The following is an 11,977-nucleotide window of genomic DNA, read 5'->3' as shown; positions in this document are numbered from 1 at the left end:
GCAGGAGTCCTACTCTAAAGGACCTGAGCGAGCTGGCACAAATCGGTTCCCCTCTTCCTTCCCTTCTGTGGGTCTCAGATCACTCATGTGTGAGATCAGAAACTTGAGTAAAGTTTTCTTTGACTTGCCCTGAACTGACTCTGGGAGTGAGACGAAAGTGAGAGGCGGAATCAGGAAAGATAGCTCAATCATCCTCTCATGGTCTGGGAAGAGTAGATCTACTGAGTTAAACCTGAGACGACAAGCTGAGAGAAAGGTCCAGGGGCAGCGTGCCCAGCAGCTGAGATCGGACCGAGCGCCCGAGCCCAGCTCCCCATTGCGCTCACCACTCTTCCGGAAGCCCCGCCCGCTCCTGGAGAGCTAGGTTGACGCCACGCCCCTGCCCACTCCCTGCATCGGCAGCGAACTACATATCCCAGAATGCCACTCAAGCCGCCTTACAGGGCGCCAGTAAGCGCCTGGGTGACGCCATCAGTCGGCGCGATGTTTAGACTCCAGTGATGTCGTGGCGCTTTAGGGGAAGAAGTTGGTGTTTTGCCGGGCCCTGGTCCTGAAGACGTGGTCCGCGTGGCCCCTGGCCCCTTCCTACCCACCCCTCCACCCGCCTTTTCCCTCCCTCTTCTGGCAGGATGAGGCGTGCAGGCCTGGGTAAGAAGAGGGATGAGATTCGAAGGTCGGGGGCCCTAGAACCGGCCGTGCTGGGCGCTGGGGCGCGGGAGGAAATCGGACCGGACTTGTGTCACTGGAATCTGGGGCAGAAAGCCGGGTGTATGGAGGGGTCTTTGGAGGCGTTGCCAAGTGGAAACACACCATTTTTCCCAGATCCTAGGGGTTTCCTTAAGTTTGGTTCATTCCCAAGTTTGGATGGTAGGTTTAGAGAGAGTGGTGGAGGACTGGGGGTGGGGTATGTACGGATGCTAACTGAATGGTAGAGTTTTTTTAGTGTCATTGACTCTGACCGTGATATGGAAACTGCTGAGTTCCCCGAAGTCCACTTTCGGTTCTCTTTGTCTCCTGGCCTTGGATGTTAGTTTCTTCAGAAGCGAAATTTGAAAAGGGAGTGTTGCAAGTGAAGCACACTAACGATAATCCTGTTAGTCTGGTGACAGTGAGTTACAAAGGTAAATGTACGTGTTCTTACTGTGGTATGTAACATCGAGGTCAAAGGTCATTTTACCCAGAACATTTCTTGTCTGAGCCTTATGCCACTGTCAAGGCAGTAGAATGTTGTAATGCTTGGTGATTTAGGATTTGTTCTTGATCTTTTGGCTTAGTAAGTAGATTCACCAAGCAGCAGGAATAAATTACGCACAAGGACTTTTAATGGGCCCTTATAATACACCACTATTAAAACAGCATATTCTGGTTCTGAGGCTCTCTATTAAGAGATGATTTTAAAAAAAGAAAAAAACTCTGCTAAATCAGCATACAGAATACCTTAGAAAATATACGAAATATTTGAAAAACAATAATGTTATCTTTTTCAGTTTAAGATGGAAAAAGAAAAAAGTTTTTCAGAAGTGTCAAATATTTAAAGTTAGTGAAAGTTGCCAGTAACTCTAGACTTGTACATTGATTAATAAATTGTAGTGTGAGAAACAACTTTTGAAAAATGTAGTTTTTATGAATACTTGGATCATAGAAAGTTGGTCAGGTAAATTGTAGAAAAAAAAATCTTGAGCGAGTTTAGTTTTATATGCTTAAATGTTTTTCCTTTTTATCCTTATTAATGACAACAAACATTTATTGTGTGCTTGAGTAAGCTCTAGGTCTGCAGTTGTTTGTGGCCCGCTTTGTGCTCCCCAAAGCTTCCAGTCTAGTTGGGAAGCAGGAACATGTACGAAGATAAATTATAGTACAAGGTGGTAGCTCTACATCCAAATGCCAAATAAGTTCTACAGATAGTGAAAGTCTCGGGGATTGCAGAACACTGTGTACTTTGTGGAGACATAGGAACTTGAACTAGAGCTTGAATAGTAGAAGGTGGGAGAGGTAAGTTCAAGTTGGAAGGATGACCCCCCCCCCCCCCCGCCTGCAAAAAGATTGTAGGACTAGAATTATGAATGATGTGTTTAAGGGCTTATGATTAAGTAGGTTTGATTGAAGTAAGAGACATGGAACCAGAACCATGCTGTGAGATCTTTGGGTCCCAGGCGAGGGAGTTTGGATCTCATCAATAGGCCCTTTGAATGTTTTTGTGCAGCAGCATTATGGGAAAGGGCCTTGAGAAGTGGTGGTTCTCAGCACTGACTGTACATTAGAATCACCTGGAGAGCTTTTAGGGTATTAATACCTGGACCCCAGCCCAGACTAATTCAATTAGAATCTCTAGGGTAGAATCTTTTTTTTTTGAAGCTCCCCTGTAGTTGACAGGCAAGGTGAATACTTCAGTGTCTGTTGCTGTCATTTACATTGGGGTGATGTGACCAGAGCTTTTTTTTAAGTATCAGCGTGTATTAACCTGGAATTTTAAACTTGAGATCTTTGGCACTCACCAGCTTTCCTACAACTTTTCATAGCAGTAATTCACACAAAAAGAAGTAGTTAAGTTTGGAATAGCAACTCCTAGCATCTTTTTGATTTTTTCTTTTTATATTGGGAATAAGTGATGGCGTGAGGGAAGATTAACTCGTTAACAGAAGAAATGTGCATTGGAAGATTTCTGGGCAATAAATAAAATGAGAATTTCACTTCTAATAAATACAGCAGTATGGAAGAACTCTAAAATTAAAATTAAGATAGGCAAAAGAACAAAACAAAGGGAACAAAGTGAGTAGCCGTTAATTTAGAAATGAACTCCTTAGTGAAGTTGTCAAGTGATTGAATTCAACCAGTCGGTAATTACTTATTGGGTGAATGTTTTAAATTCAGAACCTTAGTCACATAAAATAAGAAAACATTTTCCTTTTCCTAAGAATTTTTGTCCTTACTAGAGTTTGTACAGAGCGTCATTGATTAGTTAGTGAGAATGCAGTTTTTAAATGATTGTTTTCATTGTTTGATGGGGGAAAGTATGCCTAGTCACTTGAGTTCTTAACTTTTATAATAGCACATTTGGAGAGCTTTATGGATAGTGTGTCAGCAGTTGAGGGAAAATTTGGGGAATGCAGCTTTCTCCTTTGGAACCTACTTGTTTAACATTTTATTGTGGTTTTGTGGTGTTGGAGATTGTGTAAGTGTGCTGCATAAAAAGCGCTCATTAGGAACGGGACGTAGAAGTCTGAGACACTGTCTGCTTTCAGAGAAGCTTATGATTTCATTCTTGACAAAGGCAGGCACCTTCAAAGGTGAATATCAGTGAATTCAGATTCTTTTCGTTGATAATTTAGTTAGAGGTATTTATTGAGTGTGCCTTACTCTGTGTGTGTGGACACGTTTGTGGGGGATATATAGCCATGAATGAAACAAATTTAGTTTCTGCCCTTGGAGTGTAGTCTAGAGTGTGATATTAGTGTCTTGTACAGCCAGCACTATCAGAACTCAAAGGAGAGAGTTTTGCTTTTTAGAAAAAGTGAGATTTTTGCTGTCTTGACACCTTCACCATCCTTCAAGTACCAGTGCTGACTGCCACTTCCTGTCCTTCCCTTTTGTCACTGCCGCTCCATTTACTCTTTGAGTGTGTGGAGACCTAGTTTCTGTATTATCCCTTTCCTCCGTATGCTCAGGCCTCTATTGAAACAGCTTCAATCCCTGTTCTATCTTGTCCCCATAATCTGTATCTTCAACCACTCATGGCAAGCAATCTCAGCCTCTTGGGGCTCTGTGCTTCTGCAGCCCCAGCGCTATAAAACCCCAACTCTTGATCAGTCCAACTACCCAGCTTCTCATGGGCTAACTCAGGCTGATGGGCTCTTCTGCAAGAAAATCACACGTCCCGGAGGACTGAAACCACTGCGCTGTACTGCCTCAGCCAAGATTATTTTATCCCCCAGTAATCCTATGTAGTCCTAGGCACTTTCCTCCATTATTCTCTTTATTGTTTAGTCCAAATGATCACCATTCTTCAAAAAACAGCCTTTTCTCTTCTTTTACTGAGAAAATTGATGGTATCAATTGTTTAAAAAAATTGTAGTTAAATAGCACCCTCATCTATGCTTTCCTCTCTCCAACCCCCAGCACGTTTATATATGTGTTCATTGTCCGAGGCTCACTCCACCTGTTTGACTACCTGATAAATATCAAGTACTATATTAGGCAGTGGCCAGGACTGTGTTATTGTATTCTCAATGCTATTCACTAGATGATAAGCTCTAGAAAGTAGCACCTAGAAAGAATAATGGATCTGACACATGGTAGTTTCTCAAATATTTGTTGAAGAATGAATGAATCCCCCTCATAACTTTTAGTTAATGTTCTCCATAAGTTTTTCCAGCTCTCCTTTGTTTAAGGGAAAGATGCCAGAGAGCTCATGGCAGATGCCTCCCTCTGCCATGAGCTCCTTCCTGCTAGAGTCTCCTTTTTCTCCCTTTCCCTTCAGACCCAGGCTTCTTCAATGGGTAGTTGCTGTTACTGCTTTTAGATCTTTTTTCACATGTGTAGTTCTGTGGAGCAGGGAATGTGTCCTGAATGTCCTTGTATAGCAGTGCCTATTTTAGTGTCTTGTGGGCAATCAATAAACAATCAATAAATGTGTATTGAAATGAGTTGAATATTCTTTGCTTAAGAGAGGGTATTAGAAAGAATTGTTGTGATCTCTATTTGGTATTAATTTTTTAAATTCATTGGAAGCATATGTGGTCTGCGACGCCCTCCAGGGGTCTTTTTTGGTTCTTTCCTATCAGAGTTTCAAAAGTGGCTTGCTTTTGCTACAACTGTGCTTGTAACTCTGACGTTGCAGGTGAAGGAGTACCTCCTGGCAACTATGGGAACTATGGCTACACTAATAGCGGGTATAGTGCCTGTGAAGAAGAGAACGAGAGGCTCACTGAGAGTCTGAGAAGCAAAGTAACTGCTATAAAATCTGTAAGTAGATGACAGATAGTGTATACTTTTCAATTGGTTTGTTTGTCTACATATGTATTGTGTACTTAGAAACTATATACTTTTATTGGCATCATACTAAGAAATTCAGTTACCCAGATAGTGTAGTTCGGTGAGGTCAAGGTGCACTCAAAGTTTAGACATGATTTGAGTAGATAGTTAGAAAATGTGGCCAATCAAAACATATGATGCATTTGCTTATGTTTTTGAACTCCAGCTGATGTTTGTGGTTAAATCTGAAATGCGGTATGTTGTCTGTAGTAATGTCTCAGAGCAGTCCATCTTCCACCCCAGGCAGCTCTTCTCCTGAGTTTTTCTTCTTCTAGTCTCTTAAGCTACAAATCTCAGTCTTGCATGTTTCTGTCTTTGTACCCCATGTCAGTCACTGAGTCTGGTGCTTCTCTCTTTCTACTGCTTCTCTTTCTACTTTTCTACTTCTAATACTATCCCCTGATTTTCTTAGGTGAACTATTAGGAAAGCCTCTTAAGCTATCTGTTCCTAATTTTTTGCATCTTCTGGTCTGAGCTACATCCTGTCACCACAGTCATCGTTTTTTTTTTTTTTGGTGAGGAATATTGGCTCTGAGCTAACATCTGTTGCCAATCTTCCTCTTTTTTTTTTTCTCCCCAAAGCCCCAGTACATAGCTGTACATCCTAGATGTAAGTCATTCTAGTTATTCTATGTGGGATCCTGCCACAGCATGGCTTGATTGGTGATGCCTGAGTCTATACCCTGGATCTGAACTGGCAAACCCCCGGCTGCCAAAGCAGAGTTAATGAACTTAACCACTCAGCCACGGGCCAGCCCCCATAGTCATCTTTTAAGAATATTTTTAAATTGCATCCTACACTCCCAGAAGTCTTCAGCATCCTTCCATGATATAAGAAATAAAGTTCACACTCTGTAGCTTGATCATATAGGTCTTTCAAAGATTGTCCACAGCTTTTCAGACCTTACCTCCTGCACTTCCAGAATGTGTATATGCTTCCTGCCAGACAAATTGGAGTACTCTATGTGCCCTAAGCATCCTGTCACTTTCCCACTCCCGTGTCTTTGATCATGCTGTCTCTTTGCCTTAGGCGTCCTCTTGCTCTGTAGATTGGCTGAAGTCTGAAAGGCTCCACTTCATTGCACCCCTTCCCTCCTCCAACTTTTACCTGATTACCACATCAAAAGTAACATTTTTTTCCTTATGAGCATAACACCATTTGTATCATTTCTTTACCAGAATGTGGGGATTTCTACTTTTGTACTTATTTTTATATTCTTCACAGCACGTAGTGTAATTCCTTATCCGTGGTATTGAGTTAATATGTATTAAATGAAGGAATTTTTTAAAAATGATATTAACAGTGTATGTGATAGCTTCTGCATTATAATAAACATGCTATACACTTACACAGCATTCATTAGAAGCTCATGTCACAAAAATTTAATTGATATTTCATTAGTTTTTGGAAAATAGAAATGTTTTTCAGCCTGGAAACCATTATATTCTGAAAAGAGTATTGTTTTCAAAGTCATACTAAATTAAAAGGAATTGATCTATGAACTAAGAAATATTATATAATGTTAATAATTTAGAAAATATAACATTTAGAGGGAATTAAGAATTAAAAGATTGTTTTAAACTCCAGTGTTGATAATTTAGGCTGCTTGTTAGACGAAAGGTTTTTCCTGGAAATTTTTTTCTTTGGCATGAATGACAGCTGTAGAAAGTGGTTGGGTGATTGGGGCTATTTGGCTTTATACTTACTTTATTATCTCTGAATTGTTAAGTTTGGGGTAAAAGCTCATATTCTGGTCTATAGAATTCTAGTAGAGTTTTGTTTCAAGATTACCCCATATGCTTTCCACACAAAATAAGTTGAGAATAGTGTTGGCAGTGATTTGCCGAGATCTTCAGTAGTTGGTTGCGTTTATTCAGATATCTTGGGAGTGCAGCCTTTGATGAATTTATCACGTAAAATATTAGATAGGTTTTGGTTGAATAGCAGCCGTAATAACTTATAGTATCTCTTTTGGGCTCAACTTGTTTTCTGCATAGCTCCAGGATGTGGATGACACTAACTTATAAATTTATTTTCCAATTTATTATCATATTTTAAAGGAAAAATACTTTTACAATCTAAAGAAATAATCAATTTAGGCATATATTCAAACTAAGGTAACATTTTATTAGGAAAATATTAAATACTTATATCTGGATTTGAATTGATAATATGAGTACATGTATACCTCTTTTAAAATGTAAAGAAGGAAACATACAGATAAATGCTGTTGTATGAATAATATAAAGAGAAAAGGCATACAAGAATAAGAGAACCAGAGAGAAGTATGTACCAAAATTAAAAGATGGAATTGAACATTAAGATGAAATCAAAATGAAGAGAAGGGAGACAGTATCCATAGTTGGGAAGGAGTAGAAATTCTAAATTAATTTTCCATTAATTTAGGTGGGAAAAGTATCAGAAGAAGAAAGTATATTTTATATTTCTGGAATACAGTTTTATTTGAGAAAATATATATGCTTAGAATGGAGTTATTTTTACTTTATAACACTTAAATAACTTTATATGAGTAATAATGTGTATGTTTTCTTTTTTATAGCTTTCCATTGAAATAGGCCATGAAGTTAAACAGCAAAATAAATTATTAGCTGAAATGGTAAGTGGTTATGATTTTAACTTTAAGAAATTTGACCTAATATTCTCAAATTTAGTCTGTTAATTAGGAATAATATCATTTTAACTTGTATTCATTTTGCAGCAGATCTAGAGATCTTAAGTCTTGCATTCCTATCCATTTGTTTCTAATTGGTTTGGAAGAACTGTAAGGTTTATCTTTGCCATAGTTTTACATTTTTCATCTTGCTTAACATACATAAGTAGGAGGAGGCAGTGGAAGCCAATGTATCATTAATCCTGTGTTTAGAAACACTGTGGAAGACTCAGGACAAATGACTCTTCTGTGGTTCTTAGAGATCTCAATAGATATAGACTACCAAGCAATGGAAAAGCGCTTTATATCCAGCCAACCAAATGTCTCTCACTTAACATAAACCTGTTTCTTTTGCTGGATCTCCTAAGGATCGCTTCTGAACAAATCAATAAGATTTGAAGAGCGTAATATCCCAAAGCCTTTTCTCTCTAGTCTAAACAAGCTCAGCAGCTTGTGCCTTTCCTTGTTAGAGCCTGTTTCCATTCTTTCATGTTTGTTTTGGATGTCTGACTTCTCCAGACCTTCTCTGATTTCTCCTCGTGCGTTTAAAATTGTACTGTTCAAAAATGAATACAGCATTGAGAGCCAGTTCTTAGGAAGGTTGTGAGTTAGAATCACCTGGGGAACCTTCTGAAAATACTTATGCCTGGTTCTTACTCTAAATAGACTGATTCAGAGTTTCGGGAGGAAGGACCTTGGTGTATGAATTTTGAAAAAAACAGCCCAGGTGATTGGGATGCATCACCGTGGTGAAGAACGATAGATCTGAAGTCCTTGAGCCACACCGAGCCTGAGCTATACAGAGGCTGTCGCTATCCTGGGGCCTGTACATCTCAGGATATTGAGATTTCTATGAAAGTGCAGTATTTCTAATCCGTACCAAGTCCTCTCATCTTAAGGACTTTTCCCACTGTGTTTTAGTTTGGTAGTTTTTCCCAGTCCATATTTGTAGTCTTTGCCACACTTTACCACCTCTATATCGTATTCTTTTAAGTTTTAATAGACTATATACAGTCATGTGTTGCTTAACAACAGATAGGTTCTGAGACATGCACGTTGTTAGGCAATTTGGTAGCTGTGTGAACATCATAGAGTGCACTTCCACAAACCTAGATGGTCTATCCTGCTACACACCCAGGCTCTATGGTACTAATCCCATGGGACCACGGTCACATCTGGTCAGTCATTTACCAAAACAACATTATGCGGCGCATGATTGTACTTCAAAGTCAGCTGTCTAAATAAAAGCATCTGGAAAGTAAAAGTACTGCTACCCATATTAAATTTTGGATGAATTACTGTACTGGGAAGCAACCAACCATTTGACCTTGGAGAGCCATGCCCTGAGAAAAAGTGGGAAAAAACCTGTATGATAGTAGACAGATTTCTTACCTTTTTTGTTAATGTCTTTAATCCACATAATTGGAATAAGACTTAAATAGTTTGGGATTTTGAATTACTGTGGGGCTGAAAGAAATGTTTATTGGATAATGAAAGAGCTTTTTCTTCATTGAGAGAATTACTCTGTTTTGCATGGAGTAATCAGGCTGATTACCCAAATTATAAACAGCCTCCTGATTTGATTAAATACTAAAAATGCCATTAAAAATATATTCTAATAACAATATATTACGTTACTTAAATATGCATATGTAGAATATTCAAATCTATTACATTTTATCTTTTTCTTCTCATAGGATTCACAGTTTGATTCTACAACTGGATTTCTAGGTAAAACTATGGGAAAACTGAAGACTTTATCCAGAGGGAGCCAAACAAAGCTGCTGTGCTATTTAATGCTATTTTCATTGTTTGTCTTTTTTGTCATTTATTGGATTATTAAACTGAGGTGATGCAAGTAAGTGTGGGTTTGGAATTTCTTCCAACTTAATGGCTTGGAGTACCACTTCAGTAAAAAATCACCATCAAAACATTCCTAATTTTCAAGTACTATGGCTTTTTCCATTGCAGATGACTGAATTTTACTTGTTTTCTAAATTGTGTTAGATAATACAGTGCTCTTTGAATACTATCGCTTAACAGTTCGTTTTTTGCCCCTATTTTCAGGGGTATTGAGATGGCCTGAAGTCAGTCTGGCCTTCACAATTTTTTCTGTTGTTTGCTGTGAGATTAAATAGCGGTATAATACTCTGTTGTTACCATAAATGTAGGTTTATGTCTCATATAAAGAAACCTAGTGGGAGAATAACAGAAGGCCTGGGGAGCCTGAGGCTGAGCTCTTGAGGCAGTGCACAGGTTTGTGAGGGAGCGCTAAATGTATTTGCTTGAACTGTCATCAACCCTGATGATCTATGCCCCTTTCCTCCTTCCGTTTGGTTAAAATTGTAGGCCAATTTCTCTATACCTACAGTTTTCCTAATAATTTTTGATATGACTCCTCTTCTCCCTCTGTCAAAGGACCTCATTCTTTAATGAAGCTTGTTATTTTGTCATATTTCTAGTAGGGCCCAAAACAAATGTGTACCAATATAGTTGTTGTTTTATATTAACTTTATACATATCATTGACTTGGCTTATAATAGGTTTATGATTTTAGCTACTTAGGTAGGCCATTTGGTTATCGTTTGTGACAGAATAATGTGAAGCTAAAGTAATTGCTAAGCTCTGAATGGAAATAAAATGCTCAAGAAAATTAATTGCCTCTGCTTTTTTATGTGCTCAAAATAGATATCGAAAGTACTCAGGCATTGAACTTGGGGTTAAGAGTATTGTTGCTTTAATCCAATGTATTTGCTTATAGAAAGCAAAATAAAGGTGGACTGTTGAGTAGCAAGAAATATTAAAATGTTCTTAAATACTCTGTATTGCTACTGTTTTGGAATTTGCCCATTTATGGGCTCCAAAAATAAATTTTTTAGTGAAATGTGTGAATCGACTGTTGCGTCTTTCTTTAAGTCTCTTACATTCTTTTACATACAATCTGAGAAATGGTCCTGAAAACTCAGATTCCAAAGAAAATCAGGAAAAGTTAACATTTGTACTTATTTCAGAACTTGCTTCAAACAAATGAGATAAATCAAGACTTTAGTTTCAAAAATCTCTGTTTTATATTTTTAGTTATAAATCTCTTATCTTTGATTTTACTGAGCTTGCAGTCATTTTTGCTCTGCTCTAATTACCCATCAATTTCCGTTCCCTGTTTTCTGGCTCATTTGGGCCTCTACTTGACAGATGGAAACGCCAGCATTGAGAGAGTTTAAGTGACTTAGCAGGGCCCTTAAAGCTGACGGGCCTGAGGTGTGAGGTGAGGGACACTGGTTTGAGTTAGACAACCTGGGCTCATCTCCATTCCTGCACTTGCTCAGTGTTTTGGGGCCTGTTTCTTTATTAAATCATCTATTTCATGGGATTGTTGTAAAAGATAGGTAATAAACTGGAAAGTGCTGACGCATGATAATCACTCAATAAATGTTAGTTCTCCTTATGATTAACAGACGTGTCAGGAAAGAGACGTATTGTAAGGGCAACACCCTAAGTTGGTGTCAGGCTTTGAAGTGATCTTGTGACCTCCAAGTGGAAGTTTCTATCAGACGATTTGATTCATTTTTCAAGAATTATTTAACTGTGTACTCTGTGCCAATTACATGACATCAGAGCTCAGGGAAGACTCAGAAATCATTGTCAATAATTAAAACTGCAAAAAAGGGAAAAACAGATGGCCAAAGAAGAATGACTGGAAAATGGAAACGAGAGAATCAACATTGGAAATAGATGAGACCAGAGCCTTAGGAAAACCAATGATGGCAAGAGAAGGATGAATTTCAAGATTAAAGTTTGGCTATTATATGAAAGTACTCTGTAAAGTATTAAAACACTATTTAAATGTTGGATATTAGTATCAAGGAGATGAAGATTTCAGGAGAAGTGATTTGGGGTGATGTAAAAGTGATTCTTATCACTGCATTGTTCAACATTTCTTATTTTACAGTACTTTTTAAGAACTGCCTAAAGCAGGTCCCTAACCAACATTTCTTACCACCCGCTCTCGTCACTGCCTTTGCTCAGATTCCTGGCAGGCAGGGAACTCCTCTAAAAGGGCCTGTTCCTGCCCCATCAGGATCCCTCTGCTAGCATCCTTTCTTCCTTCTGTTTCGGGACCCCTAGGAAAAAGTACTTTCAGAAATAAAATTTGGGGGAAGCATCAAATATGGAAAAATTCTGATCCTTTATAATCCTTTACAAGCTCATTGCTAACTCTGAGAAGGACTTTATTGCTACAGGTGTCTGGGAAGTTGATTAAAATAACTGAAGAG

At 38.6% G+C, this 11,977-nt stretch overlaps 1 protein-coding gene across 1 annotated transcript; it reads left to right on the top strand.

Moving 5' to 3' along the window:
• Window positions 1-456: 456 nt before the first annotated feature.
• Window positions 457-10,591, top strand: BET1 (Bet1 golgi vesicular membrane trafficking protein). Its single transcript, XM_014853360.3, has 4 exons — window positions 457-648; window positions 4,838-4,962; window positions 7,593-7,649; window positions 9,401-10,591. Exons 1-4 carry the CDS (start codon window positions 630-632, stop codon window positions 9,554-9,556), a joined length of 357 nt encoding a protein of 118 aa, XP_014708846.1. The 5' UTR covers window positions 457-629; the 3' UTR covers window positions 9,557-10,591.
• The last annotated feature ends 1,386 nt before the right edge of the window (window positions 10,592-11,977 follow it).

Source organism: Equus asinus, chromosome 1, assembly GCF_041296235.1.
Source record: "Equus asinus isolate D_3611 breed Donkey chromosome 1, EquAss-T2T_v2, whole genome shotgun sequence".
In the NCBI taxonomy this organism is placed as follows: Eukaryota; Metazoa; Chordata; class Mammalia; order Perissodactyla; family Equidae; genus Equus; species Equus asinus.
The sequence above is the reverse complement of the archived record's forward strand: the minus strand, read 5'-3'. Positions and strand labels throughout refer to the sequence as shown.